Source organism: Otolemur garnettii, unplaced genomic scaffold (assembly GCF_000181295.1).
Source record: "Otolemur garnettii isolate 467f Iridium unplaced genomic scaffold, OtoGar3 scaffold00050, whole genome shotgun sequence".
NCBI classification, from domain to species: Eukaryota; Metazoa; Chordata; class Mammalia; order Primates; family Galagidae; genus Otolemur; species Otolemur garnettii.
This window is the reverse complement of record NW_003852445.1, coordinates 246,492-266,877: the sequence shown is the minus strand read 5'-3', so window position 1 is coordinate 266,877 and position 20,386 is coordinate 246,492. Positions and strand designations below refer to the sequence as shown.

Genomic DNA, 20,386 nt, shown 5'->3' with positions numbered 1-20,386 from the left:
AGCAACCTCCAACTCCTGGGCTCAAGGAATTCTCCTGCCTCTACCTCCCAAGTAGCTGGGACTACAGGCCCCCACCACAAGGCCCGGCTATTTTTTGTTGCAGTTTGGCTAGGGCTGGGTTTGAACCCTCCACCCTCGTGGGGCCAGCGCCCTACCCACTGAGGAACAGGCGCCGCCCAATTATCTAACTTCTACATATGAGGCTGAAATACAATGGATATAACCTGCCCAGGTCACACAATAGAGAAATCAGGATTCAAAAAGCCACCTGAATCCCCAAGCCCACGCTGCCACATTGCCTCTGTGCAGAATGGGGATAGAACCACTTAGCTCGTAGGTTACTTTACAAATTAAATTAAAAACAGTAATTTACTTTTACTTTTTGAACAGTAAAGATGTTTGGAACGTAAGGCATAAGAAACGCAGAGCTCCTGGAAAAACGGTGGACACTCAATACACAGAAGCTATCAAACAACTCACATAGCGTCGAAGCTAGAATTTAAACCCAGGATTTGAATGTCGTGTTTTTGGGAACGTGTCGGTTAAGCAGCTTTTCTTGGCTTCAATTCTTAACGTATAGTACGGATTTTAAGCGCACCAGAGGTCAGAGTACAGACCCTGAGGATATCCAGAAGAAAAGAAAGAGCTGGGGAGGGGCTTTAAGAAGCGAAAACTTGCTCGCATTTCTCTCCTCCCCACTTTCCCAACTCCAAATACCCGCTGCTCTAGACACAGGACCTCCCGCTTCCGGGACAGAAGTGACGTCTAGATCCATGCGCCGGAAGTGGGTTTGCAGAGTGAGAGAAAGTGGAGAGCGCCTGTGGGCTTGAGTCCGGAATACGCCAAAGACTGCAGGAGTTTGGGGAGCGGCAGTTACCATGACGGCCCAGGGGAGCCTGGTAGCCAACCGAGGCCGGCGCTTCAAGTGGGCCATTGAGCTGAGCGCGCCTGGAGGAGGCAGCAGGTGAGGCACCTGGGCGTACCTGGACGCAGAGTCTTCATCCCAGAAGAGCCCCAGAGTAATAGGACCCGAACCTTTAGGAGCAACTCTGCAAGAAGGACGGGGTGGCACATTGACGTCACATGGGGGAGATAGCGGCTTTTTTGCCTTGGAGTTTTTTATACCTAACGGATGCTTATTTCACTCCTCCAAATAAGCACAGGACTGATGAACCCTAAGGGTGCTTGGTCTAATCTGAATAGGTGTATCAGAGGATCTTTATTCCTCTGATTGGTGGAACAGGAAATACGAGATCTGAGTATGGAAGGTTGCATCTTTAGTTTCTTGGTTTGGTTCTTTAGGGGCCGAAATGATCGGGGCAGTAGCCAAGGAGACTCCCTTTACCCAGTCGGCTATTTGGACAAGCAAGTGCCTGATACCAGTGTGCAAGAGACGGACCGGATCCTGGTGGAGAAGGTACAGAGGCGTAAATGTTACCGTAATTCTTGGACCAGTCCTGACCTACACACCCACTCTCTTGTCCTAGGCAGCATTACTATAGATAGCTGAATATTTGGAATAAGTGCTTAATAATTTGAACAGTAAAAGATGTGTGGAATCTAAGGCATAAGAAAGTAGGTTGAAAATGACCTTTTGGTGCCAACCTTTTCTTCTCTAGTTCCTTTACCCTACACATCCAGTCTGTCAGGATGTTTTATTGGCTTTACCTTCAAAATAGGTTCCCAAATCCTACTGTTTATTGCCTTCACCTGTTATCCTGATCTAAGCTACCATCCCTCACTCAGATTTCTCTGCAGTAGACCCCCCCAAAAAAATATTAAGCCAATTTTTTTGTGGTATAGTTTAGATACAATGAACTGTATTCAGTTAAAGCCTATTTTCACAACCTCAGCACTGTTGACATTTTGGCCAAATACTTAATTGTGGGGAACTGTACTGTGCACTGTAGGACGTTTAGCAGTATCCTTGGCCTATACCCATTAGGTGCCAGTAGTACCTCTCCTTAGTTCTGACATGAGAATTACTAATGTCTCTCAGGAGGAAAATTGCCCCTAGTTGAGAACCATTAATTTTAAAGGGCACAATCTGATGAACTTTAACAGTGGCATACCTCCCTGAAATCACCACCATCTTAAAAATTTTTGAGAACATACCTTTCTTCTCTAAAAGATTTCTTGTGTCCCTCTCTATGGCAGACTTGTTTTTGTTTTGTTTTGTTTTGTTAAGACAGAGCCTCAAGCTGTCACCCTGGGCAGAGTGCAGTGGCATCACAGCTCACAGCAACTTCTACCTCCTGGGCTCAAGTGATTCTCCTGCCTCCGCCTCCCAAGTAGCTGGGACTACAAGCGCCCGCCACGATGCCCGCTATTTTTTTTTGGTTGCAGTCGTTGTTCGGCAGGTTGGGCTAGATCAAACCCTCCAGCTCAGGTGTATGTGGCTGGTGCCCAAGCCACTTGAGCCACAGGCACAGAGCCTCTACAGCACACTTGTAACGAGTCTAGCTACACACTCCTTGTAGTCTATTCCCAGCACAGCAGTTAGAATAATCCTTTTAAAGCATACCAGATCATTTCTACTCAAAACCCTTCTTTAGCTCACCAGTCAGCATAAAAGCCAAAGTCTTCATAGGGGTCTATATAACGCTGCATTGCTCAAGCCCCTTGCACTATCTTTTTTTAAGGCAAGCATGAAACAAAGTTTATTGGGGAAGAGAAAGATAATAGGTTTGCAGAGTATGAAAGTTTATGAAGCAGGATATGTTTGCCATAGACTGTGAACAGGTCTCCATTGCATGGCAAATAGGCAAAGAGGCCCCTTTGTAATATCTTTGACCTCTTCTTCCATTTTCCCCTCTTTTGACCCCATGGTAGTCATAATGGCCTCCTTGCTGCTCCTTAAAGACACCAGACGAGCTCCCATTGCAGACTTTTTTTTTTTGAGACAGAGTCTCGCTGTGTTGCCCTTGATAGAGTGCCGTGGCATCATAGCTCATAGCAACCTCAAACTCTTGGGCTTAAGTGATTCTCTTGCCTTAGCCTCCCGAATATGAGGGTGGCACTCTAGCCTCTGAGCTCCAGGTGCTAAGCCACAGACTTTTTATATTGTTCTTCCCTCTTTCTGGAGTGTTCTTTCCCCAGGTACCTTCCCTACTTGGCCCACTGATCTCCTGCTCTCATGGCAATCCCTACGCTATTTACCTATTTCATATCATTCATATATTTGATATGGTTTATTAAATTTGTGTTACCCATCTGCTTTATCACTTTTGTAAATTTCATGAGAGCAAGATTTTTATGATGTATTCCAGATGCCTAGAACAGTGCTTAGCACTTTTCCACATTTCTTTCCTAGACCTATAGTTACTGAATACTAAAAGATCTTTGTTTCATGGAAAGCACCTGATTTTCGCAACATGAAAAATATAGCCATTCTCAATGCTTTTCCTAGAAAAGTATCATCCTATCTGTTTTCATCTTGGTACCTCTAAGTGTAATAGAATAATACATGGGAGTAAATTATTATTAAAATGGCCTTATTTTAAAAGTAAATTATTGTAAAACACTTCTTTTTAAACAGTTCTGTCCCATAGATTATTAGTAGGAAGCTGCTTATAAATATGGCCATTTATTCTTTTAATGTAAATAAACCTGAACAGGTAGTGGTGTATTGTTCTTTTTAATATAGCTAGATTTACTTTATTAACACTGTATTTGGTTTAGGATTTTTCTTTTTCTTTTATTTGAGATAGAGTGTCACTATGTCGCCCTCGGTAGAGAGCCATGGCATCACAGCCCACAGCAACCTCAAACTCTTAGGTTTAAGCAAGTCTCTTGCTTCAGCTTCCCAAGTAGCTGGGACTGCAGGTGCCTGCCACATCGCCTGGCTATTTTTTTGTTGTTGACATTGTTGTTTAGCAGGCCCTGGTAGGGTTCGAACCCGTCAGCTCCATTGTATGTGGCTGGAGCCCTAACCACTGAGCTACAGGTACCAAGCCTGGTTTAGGATTTTTCTTCTCTTTCTTCTCTTTTTTTTGAGACAGAGCCTCAAGCTGTCCCCCTGGGTAGAGTGCTGTGGCATCACAGCTCACAGCAACCTCCAACTCCTGGGCTCAAGTGAGCGTCTTGCCTCAGCCTCCCAAGTAGCTGGCACCACAGGTGCCCTCCACAACTCCCGGCTATTTTTTGGTTGCAGCCATCGTTTGGCGGGCCCTGGCTGGATTTGAACCCTCCACCTTAGGTGTATGTGGCTAGCGCCTTAGCCACTTGAGCCACAGGCACCGAGCTGGTTTGGGATTTTTTATTTAGATTCGTGAATGATATTGGCCTATAAACTTTTCTCCTAATGTCCTTGTCAGGTTTGGTATTTATGAGGCTCCATGTAATGAATTGTAGAATGATCATTTTTTATTTTCTGGAAGACTTTATGTAAGATTAGCTTTATTTTTTCTATAGATGTTTACTAGAATTCGCTAAGGGAAGCTGTCTGTGCTCATTTCAGTCAATTTCTTTAACAGATATAGGGCTAATTTTTTTTTTTTTTTTTTTTTTTTTGAGACAGAGCCTCAAGCTATCCCCCTGGGTAGAGTGCCATGGCATCACAGCTCATAGCAACCTCTAACTCCTGGGCTCAAGCAAGTCTTCTGCCTCAGCCTCCCGAGTAGCTGGGACCACAGGCGCCCGCCACAACACCGGGCTATTTTTTGGTTGCAGCCATCATTGTTTGGCAGGCCCTGGCTGGATTTGAACCCGCCACCTTAGGTGTATGTGGCTGGCACCTTAGCCACTTGAGCTACAGGCGCCGAGCCAGGGCTATTTATATTTCTCATTTCATATGCCATTTTAATAAGTCATCTTTTTCCCTAGGAATTTATCCAGTTTCCTAAAATTTCAGATGTTTTGACATAAATGGTCACCTTAACATCTGCAAGATTTGTAGAGATGCACATTTTTTTTTATTCCTGATACTGAATATGTGGTTACTCTTTTCATCAGGTTCACCAATATTGATTTTCTTGATTTTTTTCCAAAAAATGTTTTTAGTTTTGTTGATTTCATGTCATTAATTTCTATTCACATTTTTGTTTTCAAAATTTTGGGGTTTAATTTGTTCTTTTTTTCTTTGAGACACAGTCTTATTCTAATGCCCAGGCTTGAATACTGTGGTGTCAGCCTAGCTCACAGCAACCTCAAACTCTTTGGTTCAAGTGATCTTCCTGCTTCAGCCTTCCGAATAACTGGGACTACAGACACTGCTACAATGCCTGGCTAATTTTTCTAGTTTTAGTAGAGACAGAATCTCATTCTTGCTCAGGCTGCTATCTCCTGGCTTCAAGTGATCCTCATGCCTTGGCCTCCCAGAGTTCTAGGAATACAGGCATAAGCTACCATACATACCCAGCCAATTTATTTTTTTTTTTCTAGCTTCTTAAAATGGGTGTTTAGTTTTAATACTGTAATATGTATTTAAGGTCATAAATTTCTCATAGCTCTAGCTGTGTCCTGCAAGTTTTAATATGTGGTATTTTTGCAGTCAGGTGATATTGTGTTTCCCATTGTAATTTCTTTGATTCATGCATTAAAGTACATTTATTAATTCCTACACATAGAGGATTTTCTAGTTAAATTATTTCTAGCTTAATTGCATTGCAGTACAGAGCATGTTTTGCGTAATTTGAATTCAGGATTTACTGACATTTTCTCTATAGCTCAGCAAGTTGTCAGCTTTTATAAATATCCTGTTTGAAAAGAATGTGAATTCTACAGCTGTTGGGTGTAATGTTATATATATGTCATTTGGGTTGAGTTTGTTAATGTCATTCAAATTTTCTTTGTCTTGATGTGTCTGCTAGTTCTAATAGTCCTTCCCCCTCCCCCCATGACTAAAGCATTTCTTTGGCTCTATTAGTTAATGTGTGCTAGTCTCCCACTGGATGGATTTATCTCTTTAATTGTAGGAGGGACAATGATAGATGCAGAAGTGTAAGGTCAAAAAAGCAGGGAAATCTTTTAGCTAAAATTAGGAAATAAAATAACATCTGGAAAAGCACAACAGGCTCAGCGACCATAGCTCAGTTGTTAGGGTGCCAGCCACATACACTGGAGCTGGCAGGTTTGAACCTGGCCCGGGCCCAAATAACAAGGACGACAACAACAACAACAAAATAGCCAGGCATTGCGTCAGGCGCCTTTGGGCCCAGTTGTTTGAGAGGCTGAGGCAAGAGACTTGCTTAAGCCCGAGAGTTTGAGGTTGCTATGAGCTGTGGTACCTTGGCACTCTACTGAGGGTGACATAGTGACTCTGTCTCAAAAAATAAAGCAAAGCACAACAGATGATAAGGATGCCGTATCTTTAGTAGGAGAGTGAACCTTCTTCTGGCAACATGGAGAAGGGAAGAGGTGGTGGAATTGAGGAGTAAGCTTAGAAGCAGAGAGTCAGAAATTCTGTTCTTTTTATTGTAGCATCAGTGATACAGTACATGTAGGACTGAGGGTAGCAATCAGAGGTTAAAACTGTGTTATTTGTTTTAGCGCTGCTGGGACATTGCCTTGGGCCCTCTCAAACAGATTCCCATGAACCTTTTCATCATGTACATGGCAGGCAATACTATCTCCATCTTCCCTACTATGATGGTGTGTATGATGGCCTGGCGACCCATTCAGGCCCTAATGGCCATTTCAGCCAGTAAGTATTCTTGAAATAATAACCCTTCCCTAAGTTTTAAGAATTAAAGGCAAAGGCTTAGGCACCGTTTTTGGCTAGAGGGTGTGTAGGGGGAGGTGATAGTGGTGACATGGAGGGGAAAACAGTACTTACGGTTTTCTGTTTGCCTTTAGTGGTCCTATTTGCAATCTTACTATGGGTCTCATAGTTTATTTTTGTTTTAACAACTTCTGTTAACCCAACAGCTTTCAAAATGTTAGAAAGTTCAAGCCAGAAGTTTCTTCAGGGTTTGGTTTATCTTATCGGGAACCTGATGGGTTTGGCTTTGGCTGTTTACAAGTGCCAGTCCATGGGACTCTTGCCTACACATGCATCAGACTGGTTAGCCTTCATTGAGCCTCCTGAGGTAAGGCATAAAAAAAGTTGCATTGGGGGCAGTATAATGTACAGTGAATAGCTGACCTGCTTGGTGGCGGTTAGTTAATAGGAGTTGGTATTACGGTGGTACCCGTAGCTCAGTGGGTAGGGTGATGGCCACATACACCCAGGCTGGTGGGTTTGAACCCACCCAGACCTGCTAAACGATGACAACTGCAACAACAAAAAAAATAGCTGGGTGTTGTGGTGGGTGCCTGTAGTCCCAGCTACTTGGGAAGCTGAGGCAAGAGAATTGCTTAAACCCAAGAGTTTGAGGTTGCTGTGAGCTGTGATGCCGTGGCACTCTACCCTGGGTGACAGCTTGAGACTCTGACTCAAAAAAAAAAAAAAAAAAAAAAAAAATTAAAATAGTTGGTATTAGAGGGCCAGGCACAGTGGTTCATGCCTGTAATCCTAGCACTCTGGGAGGTCAAGGCAAGTGGATTGCTTGAGCTCAGGAGTTTGAGACCAGCTTGAGCAAAAAAAAGCAAGACCCTGTCTCTACTAAAAATAGAAAAACTGAAGCAAGAGGATCACTTGAGCCCAAGAGCTGGAGGTTGTTGTGAGCTATGATGCCATGGCACTGTACCCAGGGGGACAGCTTGAGACTGTCTCCAAAAAAAAAAAAAAAAAGAGTTGGTATTAGTTTGTCTGTTAAGAAAGAAGAGCCATTAGGAGTTTGGAAGTTATTTTTAGGGATAAGGCAAAATAGATCTTGTGATTAGAGAGTTAAGTAATTGATTCAGGAAGTTGTTTTAACATCCACTCCCTTTTTCTTCTTTCAGAGAATGGAGTTCAGTGGTGGAGGACTGCTTTTATGAAGCTGAGAAAGAAGCACCCGGTGCCTATGTATTAGGGTCTTATTTATATCCCCCCTTACGCCCCGTGGCTCCTCAACATACTTCATGTTGAAAAAAACCAAAAGGCTCTCTGTGCTCCATAGTGAGGAGACAGATCCTAGAGGGACAACGTACACATTACTACAAACACAAATAAACTATACCACAACCTGTGACTGAAAATAATGTAGAAAACTTTATTTATGTTTCCAGTACAGAGCAAAACAACAAATAAAACCGTAACTCTATGTAAACAAAAGAATAGTGGCTGCTAAATCAAGAACTATAGCAGCATCTCCTTTCAATAAATTAAATGGTTGAGAATAATGCTTTAAAAAAAAGTTGCACAAGTTTCCCTTAAGTCTACTTTCCTTAATATTTCACTTCTATTTAATATAAGCTGGGACATAAAAATTCCATTGGAGACACTTGTGGAAGATGTGAGAAACTAATGCTGGATTTAAATTTTACATGATGAAGAGAAAAATAAACCAGACAAAAAGAGCACATAAATACGCTTACAGTGTAAATGTTATTTTAATACCCACAATAAAGGGTTTTTAACATGTTTGGGGGAATGAGGATTGGTGGGATCCTTGGGGCCACAGGAATCTGAGGCAAAGTTAGTTACATAGTGATCCTTCCTCTGCCAAGAGGAACCTGGCACCTGTCAAGCAGGTGCTACAGTTCAAATTTCAGCTTTTAAGGTAACTATGGAAGGCAGAGGGCCCATAGTTGGAGAATGTATATTATTATAACCTGCCCTGGTAAAGTCATATGTAAGATTTAAAAGCTCAATCTTACTCAAAAGGCAGGAGGAGGTCTTTCTTTTCTTTTCCCTCTCGAAACAAAGCCCCTTCCCCTAAGGTGCATTCTCTTTTATCAAGTTTTCAGTATTGCTTTATTTGCAGTGATTAAAAGAGACGAGACACTTTGGAAATAACATAAGCAACACACGTAGACATGAAATGTTCTAGACAGAGATATAAATCTTGCCTAATTTTTCCATGTAACAGTAATTTTGTGTTTTAGGGACTGAATTAGTCTCTTTAAAAGATTTTTACAAAGTTCCAACCACAAACAGCACTTCTAAAACTAACCTTGTTTTCTGTCTGTATTTGTTCCATATAGAAAAAATACATCATTTTGGCCAGAGGTGTGTTCCACGTGTCAGGGAATTCTGGGCATGCTCACTTTTATACTGGGGGGTTTTTAAGATGTTAGGTCCTACAAGACCTGACCCACCATGGGTGTACTCAACTAAGCAATGGAGTGTTGCAGTGGGAGTTGTAAACAATGCTTCTACCTGTTACAGAAAGGAGGAGAAAAAAAGACAAGATCCCATCTTCTTTACCACCCTGAGTGGGCTTGGAGATTGATGTTAACAAAGGGAGCAAATCAAAATGACTCAATTTCTTAAGCCAAATAGAAAGGTTTTCTTCTCTGTCCTTACAGGTCAAATGAAGAGTTTGTGGCACTTAGGTCAGCTTGTTCCTTATCCTTTTAGGGAATTCAAGAAGGACTGCACTATTTGTCATAAGTGAAATTCAAAACCAACTGTGAATATATGCAAGAGGACAGTTTCTCTAAATACTTATCCTGTAAAAGAAATGAATATTTCACGAACTTGAAATTACTACACAGCCACACAGTATTTTCCTTATGCTTGTAAGCCAGATGTTTTGTGATCTGTAAATTAGTAAATAAGCTAAGCTTGCAAAAGGATTTCCTTGGCACATTTTGAGCTTTCTGGAAACAACATCAATATAATGGAAGACCGTTCAGAGCCAAGTTTTTGCAGTCCGAATGAAGAATAAAATTGAAAGGAAAAGGGGAAATGATCAGACTTTGGGCATTGAGTGCCTCGTCTTAACTATGGCTTTGGAGATGAGGCCACAGGTTTCTTAGTAAAGGAGAAGTTTCTTGAATCAGGCCAATACTAATCTATATGCCACTTTAGTAAAGTAGGTAGGGAGTAGCAGCTCGATAACTTTGGCACTATGGAGAAGAGTATGGCTCTAGAACTTTCAATTCCATTGCTAGATTCCCCTTTTAAAAGATAGTCCAAAGCCTTCAGGGAAGGATTTTGTCCAGTCTTGCTACTGTTTGTTCTTTATGAACTTTTGACCTGTACCTCCGAACTCAGAGGGCAAAAAGAAGGAAAGGAGAACTTACAGTCAATGTGCATCATGACCTATATTTCTTAGATAACAGTTTGTATGTTTTGTCCATGTTGCATAGAGAACCAAAGACTGTATTTCAGTATATCTTAATAGCTTCCTTTTGAAATTCCCTTAGTTCAGCCATTTTGAAAAGAACCTGAAAGAAATGTCAACCTTTTAAAAAACAATTTCCATGGTAACATAGGCTGTGTTACAACCACAGAATGGATTTTGAATTAAGAGAAATAAAAAACAGGTGAAGTACACACTGACATAATATAGATACTTAAACCTGGTATGGGGAGGGGGGGGGACTCTTGCTTTTGAGGAAGATATAAAGGCTGCAGCCATGTTTCAGGTTTTGTACATTAGTACCCTAATATAAAATTAGAGGACAGCAGTGGGTATGATAAAGAAAATTCGCTAAAAAAAATGTTTCCATCTTGGCTTGCCCCAGGTTATCTCCAAAAGATAGCAGGTCCCCATATTCTTTGCCACGATTTAGTAAGTTGAAGCTGTGTTTCTGGCTGTTACCTCTATGATGTCATCATGGAACCATGACTTCTGAGACTCCTCTTCAATGTTGGATATATACTTGCTTTTTGTCGTCAGTTGAATTTCAAGCATCCCTTTTACCAATTCATTGATTGGCTCAGCTCGTTAATTCTAACTTGCCTTTGGTGAAACATGGCTTTTAGGGCTTGATCACTGTTATGATGTTGCAGGAATACCTGCTTCTTTAAGAAATGCACATCATATGGGATCAAAGAATAGATCTATTTGTACCCTTGCATGAGTACTTGAAGCTCAGCCAATCAAGATTTCAGTGTGATGTGTGTAGAACACAGGCCTTTAGCTGACTGGGAGCGGTAGTGAAGAGCTGGCATTTCCATGGAGGATGGAGGCCTTTCAGGAAAGGTGAGGCCAAGCAGAGTCATTCAGGAGTAGATTATGAATAAATGGTGATCACTTCGCTGCCTCCACCCCGGACAAGGAGGACTCGTTCTAGTCCCTCAGTGAGCACTTCTAGGAACTCCATGTCTTCAGAATTTGTCAAGGAAACGAACAGACAAAAGAAGAATACACATTTACAACCTGGCATCATCATAACCTGAGTTTATCTGATCACAGAGCTATAAAATCAGCATGCTTGTCTTAATTCTTATACATTCAAAAGTCTGAACTTTGGACTCAATTTAACCCTGTGAAGTAATCCAGGGATCTAGTCCTTTTAAATGTATAATACAAGACTCTCCCATTTGTTAGGTATTTTCTAAATGTTCTTTAAAGAATGGGGAAAGGCTGGGCCTGGTGGTTCACACTTGTAATACCAACTTTGGGAAGCTAGGGTGGGAGGATTATTTGAGACCAGCCTGAACAACATAGTGAGACCCTCTCTCCACCAAAAGAAAAAAAAAGTCACTCACATGTAGTCCCAGATATTTGGGAGGTTGAGGCAGGAGGATCACTTGAGCCTAGGAATTTGAGGCTTTAGTGAACTATGATCATGCCACTCTAACCTCTGTGACAGAGACCCCATCACCAAAAAAAAAAAAAAACAAACAAAAAACCCCACAAAACAACAAAGGTGAGGGAGAAGTGTGCGTGTGTGTGTGTGCGCGTGTGCGTGTATAAGGGGGACTAGGTCTTCTTATGTTGCCCAGGCTGCTCTTGATCCTCCTGCCTTGGCCTTCCAAAGTGCTAGGATTACAGGTGTTAACCACTGCCCCCTCCCGGCCTTATCTTGTCTTTTTATTACACTTTTTTTTTTTTTTTTTGAGACAGAGCCTCAAGCTGTTACCCTGGGTAGAGTGCCATGGCGTCACAGCTCACAGCAACTTCCAACTCCTGGGCTCAAGCGAGTCTCCTGCCTCCACCTCCCAAGTAGGTGGGATTACAGGTGCCTGCCACAACACCTGGCTATTTTTTGGTTGCAGCCATCTTTGTTGTTTGGCAGGCCCAGGCTGGATTCGAACCTGCCAGCTCAGGTGTATGTGGCTGGCGCCTTAGCCGTTTCAGCCACAGGCACCGAGCCTTTCTTACGCTTTTGTTTTGAAATAATTTTTTTTTGTTTTGAAATAATTACAGATTCACAGGAAATTGCAAATCAAGTACAAAGATGTCCTATATGCCTGTCACCTAGTTTCCCCTAATGTTTATATCTCATGTACAGTATTAGAACCAGAAAAATGACAATGATAAATGAGTTTATATAATAAACTGTCACTGTGGCACATGTGTAGATCCATGTCAAGATTCAGAACTGGCTTGGCGTCTGTGGCTCAAGTGGCTAAGGCACCAGCCACATACACCCAAGGTGGCAGGTTTGAATCCAGCCCGGGCTGCCAAAACAACAATGATGGCTGCAACCAAAAAATAGCCGGGTGTTCTGGCGGGCGCCTATGGTCCCAGCTACTTGGGAGGCTGAGGGAGGAGACTCGCTTGAGCCCAGGAGTTGGAGGTTGCTGTGAGCTTTGATGCCACAGCGCTCTACCCAGGGGGACAGCTTGAGGCTCTGTCTCAAAAAAATAAAAGATTCAGAACTATTCCATCACCACAAAGATCTCCCTCCTCCTACTTCTTTATTGCTACTATCATACACTGAATATTAGAAATCATGTTACATGGCTCAGTGCCAATGGCTCAACTGGCTAAGGCGCCAGCCACATACACCTGAGCTGGCGGGTTCGAATCCAGCCTGGACCCGCCAAACAACAATGACGGCTGCAACCAATAAATAGCCGGGTGTCATGGTAGGCGCCTGTAGTCCCAGCTACTTGGGAGGTGGAGGCAGGATAATCACTTGAGCCCAGGAGTTGGAGGCTGCTGTGAGCTGTGATGCCACGGTTCTCTACCCAAGGCGACAGCTTGAGGCTCTGTCTCAAAAAACAAAACCAAAAAACAAAAAAACCAGAAATCATGTTACAAAATACCACCTATGTAAAAAAGTCTTTTGAGGTTCAGAGAGAATATATTACATCCTTAACTCCCCCCAGTATATTAATCTCACCACTTTGTAAGCAGCCTTGCCTAAGACCTTTAAGTTTTTCTTCTTCAAAGATGGAAACCTGGGTAGAGATGAAGACTTTTTTTTAAAGTGACAGGGTTTCACTCTGTCACCAAGGCTGGAACTCCTGGGTTTAAGTGATCCTTCCTGCCTCAGCCTTCTGAGTAGCTATGAGTACAGGTATGTACCATAGCTGGCACCATACCTGGATAATTTTTAAATTGTTTGTAGAGATGGGGTCTTACTATGTTGCCCATGCTGGTTTTGAACTTCTGGCCTCAAGTAATCCTCCTGTGTTGGCCTCCCAAAGTGCTGGGATTATAGGTGTGAGCCACTATACTTGGCCAGACAATGGTTTTTATAGTTATCTAAGAAAGAAGCTAAGAAGGTTTTCTAGACTGGCAGAGCCACTCTTCAAAAGGATACAGTTTTCATCACCCTCAGGGTTTCGGGGTGGCCCTGGCATATTCAACAAAACCAGCTTTGCTTCATGAGACTTGTTAACTATAACCTCATTAAGCTTCACTGCTGTGTGCATCCGCCTCACATTGGAGTGGTCCCTGGGTGGGGAAGAAACAGAGGTAGTTAAGGCAAAGAGAAAACTAGTTACATAGTCAACATTTAAAATTTGAGATCCAGAGCTTTTTCACCTGATCATGGATAATGTGATAAAATTATTTGTTTATCTTAAGTTTTCTCTTTCTACCCTTGCTTATTGTATACCAGGAACACAGTGTGGAGGTGAACTATGTGGAGAGAAAGGATGGTTAGTTTGTTAATAGCAAATATGCACAGGCAAACAATAAAAAGATGCGTGCCCTGTATGTCCAGGCAAAACCACATCTGTGCCATTGACTAGGTTATTAGATTTTGTCATATGATTGTAAGTGAGAAAACTTACGGACGCATGTTAAGCAGGTCTTGGAATCCTTCCATTGACTTGGCTTTTTGCCCCCGGGTTGCCATGTACTTGTCTTTTGTCCAAGTCATGTGTACCTTCTCCTGATAAGTTTCTGTCTCTTCATCCTCATCAGAGCCAATGCTGGTCAATCTTAGCATGGAGTTCCGGTCTTTCACCAACTGTGCCTGCGGAAAGTCCAACAAAGTTATTCTACTTCATTTTCTCTCATACTCCATCTTTATTTTCAAAAAATGGGCTATAGTGGAATAACTGTGAGAAGGAAAGAATTTGTTACCCCATGAAAACAATATAGTACTGGCATTTTTTCTTTTAAGACAGTCTCAAGCAGTCGCCCGGGTAGACTGCTGTGGCATTACAGCTCACAGCAACCTCAAACTCTTGGGCTCAAGCGATTCTCTTGCCTCAGCCTCCCAAGGAGCTGGGACTACAGGCACCCACCACAACGCTTGGCTATTTTGTTGTTGTTGCAGTAATCATTGTTGTTTGGCAGGCTGGGTTCAAAACTGCCAGCTCTGGTGAGCTGAGCTATAGGCACTGAGCCTATAGTACCGTCACTTTCACTGAAGACATCACAGGGCCAGGATTAGATCGATGTGGCAAGGTCTCACCTCTCTGTCCCGCTCTGTTTTGGATAGCCGCATGTGTCGGAGCATCTGGGACCTTTGCTCCATCATCAGAGTGCGCTCGTAAGTATAAGCTGATATGTCACTGTCATGCTAACACAAATATCACACAAAAAGGGTAAAAAGCACAAAGAAAGAAAGATGAACCACACATGTTTATTTCTACTCACTAAATTAAGCCACAGAAAGTGTCACAATATCAACTTGAGTTTTAACTCTATTTTGGTGAGTCTTTGACCTACACATCTTTCCTCCTGATTGCAAATAAAATCTAGAGGCCCTGAGAGTCTTTTCCATTATCTAGCACATTTGCTTCTTTAAAATACAAAACACAAACAATAATACCTGTTTTTTAAATATTGCTCAGTTATTTTAAAAGAAAGCCATATGTGATTTTAAGCATGAATATATTAATTAAAAATTAAGAAAACTATATTAAGTAGGTTAAGAATCTAGGAGAAATGTAAGGGATGTGTAATAAAACAAAAACAAGAAAGCAAAAACAAACACGAAAAACACATCACATACACGTTCTACTTAGGCCAGTGAATTAGGGTTTGGGGTTTTTTTTTTTGACACTAAGTGATTAATAAACATTCAGAAGTGAACAATTTCCTGTATCAGAACAGGTTCAAGGAAGATAGGGTGGGCAGAGAGGGGAGTAGTGGGGTCTTCTATCTTAAACTCAACTCTCTTACCATCTCCACCACTTCCACCTCCGCCTCAATCCGTAGGTGGTACAGGAAGGTGGCTAGGTCCTTCTTCATCTGGATACTGTTGTCTTCTAGCTGGGCTACTGTGAAGATACGTATACTGCACTTGCGCCACACCTGAGAGAGTGCATATGTGCATGGGAGAGTAGATTCAATAAGGCAAAAACAAGTTACGTCCTAAAACGTGAGGCATTATCGCCTAGAACAACCTTGCTGCAATGTGACTGACGGTACTTGTTCCTAGCTTCATACTTGCTATGTTACTGTACTAGAGCAGCGGTTCTCAACCGGTGGGCTGCAACCCCCTTGTAACAATGAAAATACATCCTGCATATCAGATATTTACATTAAGATTCATAATAGTAGCAAAATTACAGTTATGAAGTAGCAATGAAAATCATTTTATGGTTGGGGGTCACCACACATGAGGAACTGTATTCAAGGGTCACCACATTAGGAAGGTTGAGAACCACTGTATTAGAGCAAAAGACTGACTAAACAACCAATTAAGTACAGTTTTAGGGAGTTCTTAATTTCATAACAAGAAAAAACTGGCGAAAGGTAAAGACTTGTGATATAGTAAGAGGGTTGTTTATTCAGATAGTACTTTAATGATGTTATGTACACTATAATATTTCCTATTCTAAATTTCAGTTTACTCTTACCAAAGGATGAGCATCTATGTATGTAAATGCACACACACATACCCTGTTAGGGTTCTAGTATTTGATTTTTTTCCAAAGATGTTTTGCACTTCTTAGTCTTTTTCCCAAGGCTCATATGGAACTTTATTAATTTGCTTAATTTCACCTGGAGATAGGTAGGTATCAAATACACACACTATGATTTTTTTTCCTTTTTCTTTTTTTAGAGACAGAGTTACATTTTGTCACCCTTGGTAGAGTGCTGTGGCATCACAGCTCGCAGCAACCTCCAGCTCTTGGGCTTAGGTGATTCTCTTGCCTCAGCCTCCTGAGTAGCTAGGACTACAGGTGCCCACCACAACGCCCGGCTGTTTTTTTGTTGCAGTTTGGTCGGGGCTGGGTTTGAACCCACCACCCTTGGGTTCAACTGAGGGTGCCCTACTCACTGAGCCACAGGCGCCGCCCATATATGATGATTTCTTATAAAGGTGAAAGTGGGACAGCCAAGAATAGTCCCTAGTTTCAGATTCTAAGCCCCAACACTGCACGGTCAAAAAAGAAGCATCTGTCCAGTGAATCAAGACAGAAGGAAGAAAGGCTTTTTGAAAAAGTTGCCTAAGATACCTTGTGTTGTTTCAGTAGGAAGGGTAAGAGCATGAGCATCCCCCCATCATGCACAATCCACCACACATCAATGTTGCCCTCAGAAAACTGTTCCACATTGCTGGGAAAGAAGGAGACGTTTTTAGCCACTAGCAGGGCAAGATGGGCAGCAGTTGTCACTCGAACTGTGCCTAGGGAGAAAAAAGAAAGAATCAGAATGAGCAGAGAAGAATCCTTAGGCTTGTCTTGCTTTCTGCCATGCAATAAAGTAAGGGTAATGTTCTTTTTACACTTTTCTGAGCAAGGTGTCCTATTTACATAGTAAGTTATATCTCATTAAGTAATAAAAATTATTGAGAAAAATAGGATAGCTAACACAATTAGATTGAGAACCATGGTTTATGTTACTGGATGTATTCTTTTTTTTTTTTTTTTTGAGACAGAGCCTCAAGCTGTCCCCCTGAGTAGAGTGCTGTAGCATCACAGCTCACAGCAACCTCCAACGCCTGGGCTCAAGCGAGTCTCCTGCCTCCGCCTCCCAAGTAGCTGGGACCACAGGTGCCTGCCACAACACCTGGTTATTTTTTGGTTGTAGCCATCGTTGTTGTTTGGCAGGCCTGGGCTGGATTCGAACCCACCCCCTTAGGTGTATGTGGCTGGCGCCTTAGCCACTTGAGCCACAGGCACCGAGCCCTGGATGTATTCCGATTACTACTTTTCTAAGAGGGAAATACGTGAATTGAGAGAATTTTTTTTTTTTTTTTGCAGTTTTTGGCCGGGGCTGGGTTTGAACCTACCACCTCCAGCATATGGGACTGGTGCCCTATCCTTTTGAGCCACAGGCGCAGCCCGAATTGAGAGAATTTGATGTTGAAGAATAATTCTTCCAATTCCTGCGAGAACATCATATGGGAAATCACAAATGAAAACCTGGCAATTTTGGAGATGATTCCTAGCACAAGACTTGACAGGGATAAACAATTCATGAACATCATGTAAACGTGGAGGGGGGTGGTCAAATCCAGTTATTACTACTACTAGTTTTTTAGGTGGCCTTATAAGACTGTTTTAGCAATGGCATAGTCTCTTAGTTTAGGAGGCTAGAGGTAACAGATATATCCCTTATCTGGGTTCTTGGATTATTTACTGTACAGGAAAAGATTTGTACCAATAAATGTCTTCCAAGCGCGAGCATCTTCACTTTGGCGCCAGCCATTGGGCCAGCCCATCACCACGGTGTTGTGTTTCATGCCCCCAAGGCCACATGACTGGATGAGGTGGGAAATGCCCTCTTTCAGCTTGGCTGCCACCACCAGCTGGCAAAATCCTTTTACTTTTTCTGCCTCCATAAGGTGCTTTATAGTCTGCAAGAGACAGAGGACCTCAACACTGAATTGCTTTACCTTGGATATTTTAAACCATTATTCCTTCTCCATATTATATTCCCCTCCTCTTTCTTAATTCTGCCTAAGACTGGATCTCCTATGGAAAAGTCCAAAAAATTAAAACAATCCCAATGACATTTCATGATCCTTTGTCTTTTTCACTAAGTCCTTATTCTATATATATTTTTTTTGAGACAGAGCCTCAAGCTGTCCCCCTGGGTAGAGTGCCCTGGCATCAAAGTTCACAACCTCCAACTCCTGGGCTCAAGCGAGTCTCCTGCCTCAGCCTCCCAAGTATCTGGGACTGCAGGCACCTGCTACAACGTCTGGCTATTTTTTGGTTGCAGCCATCATTGTTGTTTGGCGGGACCAGGCTGGATTCGAACCCGCCACCTTAGGTGTATGTGGCTGGCGCCTTAGCCACTTGAGCCACAGGCGCCAAGCCTACTCTATATTTTTATAGCTAGTTGTCTATATGTAGTTTCTTTCTCTCTTTTCCTCTTTTTTGCTTTTCTCCTTTTGTTAACATACCAAAATTGAGAACAGGGATCTCCCCATAGTGAATATTCAACATTTTTTCTCCACTGACCAGGTGATTCACTTGTCTGAACATGGACCTTCTTCCTACCTCAGCCCTAGTCATGCGCCCTGAATTTACCTTCCTAGAAATTCGATCTGATGATTCAGTTTCACTTATAATTCTGTCAGATATATTTTAATTTTCTTTTCCTTTTTTTGAGGTAGAATCTCACTCTTTTCCCAGGCTAAAATACAGTGGCATTATCATAGCTCCCTGCAACTTTACATTCTTGGAGTCCTCCTGCCTTAACTTCCCAAGTAGGACTGCAGTCATGCACCATCACACTCAGCTAATTTTTCTGTTTTGGGGAGAGACAAGTTATTGCTATGTTGCTTAGACTGGTCTTAAACTCCTAAGCTTAAGTGATTCTCCCTGGGCATCCCAAAGCATTAGGATTACACAAGGCTGACCCTATGTATGTTTTCCTTTTGGCTTCTCCCATTCCCACATCCTTTTTTTTTTTTTTTTTTTTTTTTGAGACAGAGCCTCAAGCTGTCCCCCTGGGTAGAGTGCCGTGGCATTACAGCTCACAGCAACCTCCAACTCCTGGGCTCAAGCGAGTCTCCTGCCTCCGCCTCCCAAGTAGCTGGGACTACAGGCGCCCGCCACAACGCCCAGCTATTTTTTTTTTTGGTTGCAGCCGTCATTGTTGTTTGGCGGGTCCGGGCTGGGGATTCGAACCCGCCACCTTAGGTGTACGTGGCTGGCGCCTTAGCCGGTTGAGCTATAGGTGCCGAGCCCCCACATCCTTTTTTATATTTTAATGGTGATTACTGATGATACTTGTATTTGCATTTGCTATTCTTTTATTTAGTCAAGTCAATAATATCTCACATATTCTCACTTCATCCTATTGGTAGGGAAAAAAAAAGGGCACAATGGTATGGAAAATTGAACAATTTTCTCAAAAGCACAGATTAAATCAGTGACATAACTAGGATAAAAACTACACTCTCGGCTCGGTGCCTGTGGCTCAAGTGGTTAAGGCGTCAGCCACATATACCTGAGCTGGTGGGTTCAAATCCAGCCTGGGTCCTCCAAACAACAATGACGGCTACAGCTAACAACAACAAAAAAAAAAACAGCTGGGCGTTGTGGGTGCCTGTAGTCCCAGCTACTTAGAAGGCAGAGGCAGGAGAATCGCTTGAACCCAGGAGTTGGAGGTTGCTGCGAGTTGTGATGCCACAGCACTCTAACCAGGGCAACAGCTTGAGGCTCTGTCTCAAACCACCCCCCCCAAAACAAAAAAACTACAGTCTCTTGATTTACAATCTTGTGGGATTTTTTTCCTGAAACAAGGTCTTGATTTGCCACCCAGGCTTGAGTGCAGTGGCCTCATCATTGCTCCCTGCAACCTTGAATTTCTAGGCTCAAGTGATCCTCTTGTCTCAGTCTCCTGAATAATTTAGTCTAAAGGGGCATACCACCACATGTAGCAAATTTGCTATTCTTTGTAGAGGTGGGGTCTCACTCTTACTCAGTTTGGTCTTAAACTCCTGGTCTCAAGTAATCCTCCCACGTTGGCCTCCCAAAATTCTAGGATTACAGGCATGAGTCACCATACCTGGCCACAATCCCGTGTACTTTTTATTAATTTTTACCATTATTCTGAACTAACATTTTTTAGCATTTATAGTTTTTAGGATGTCAAAGCATTCCAAAATGAAATCTAGTAAAATTTCTCAAATATGATTGAAAATTTCTCTGAACAATAGGATTAGTGCTATCATTTGTAATAAGTATTAGAATGAAAACTAATTCTTTCTTATGGTAGAACTTTAATGTTCAGTATGGCTAATTAGAAATAGAAAAGCATGGCTCGGCGCCTATAGCTCAACCGGCTAAGGCACCAGCCACGTACACCTAAGG

The 20,386-nt window shown here is 42.4% G+C and overlaps 2 protein-coding genes across 4 annotated transcripts in view; one reads left to right on the top strand and one right to left on the bottom strand.

Annotated features, from left to right (window-relative positions):
* Window positions 1-769: 769 nt before the first annotated feature.
* EMC4 (ER membrane protein complex subunit 4) lies at window positions 770-8,208 on the top strand. The gene is made up of 5 exons (XM_003791680.2): window positions 770-964; window positions 1,303-1,417; window positions 6,490-6,643; window positions 6,868-7,028; window positions 7,825-8,208. The coding sequence occupies exons 1-5, from the start codon at window positions 879-881 to the stop codon at window positions 7,858-7,860; spliced, it is 552 nt and encodes a 183-aa protein (XP_003791728.1). The 5' UTR covers window positions 770-878; the 3' UTR covers window positions 7,861-8,208.
* SLC12A6 (solute carrier family 12 member 6) overlaps window positions 8,056-20,386 on the bottom strand; it is a 105,730-nt gene continuing 93,399 nt past the window's right edge. For 2 of the 3 annotated variants that reach the window (XM_023514262.1, XM_023514263.1), the window contains 7 exons: window positions 17,721-17,916; window positions 16,574-16,743; window positions 15,291-15,422; window positions 14,578-14,685; window positions 13,949-14,133; window positions 13,474-13,607; window positions 10,322-11,081 (listed from right to left, as the gene is read on the bottom strand). In XM_023514262.1, the coding sequence (XP_023370030.1) occupies window positions 10,990-11,081; window positions 13,474-13,607; window positions 13,949-14,133; window positions 14,578-14,685; window positions 15,291-15,422; window positions 16,574-16,743; window positions 17,721-17,916 (1,017 nt within the window). In that variant the 3' untranslated portion in view covers window positions 10,322-10,989. Of the gene's footprint in view, window positions 11,082-13,473; window positions 13,608-13,948; window positions 14,134-14,577; window positions 14,686-15,290; window positions 15,423-16,573; window positions 16,744-17,720; window positions 17,917-20,386 lie in introns of all 3 variants that reach the window. The other variant, XM_003791678.3, reaches the window with a different exon arrangement.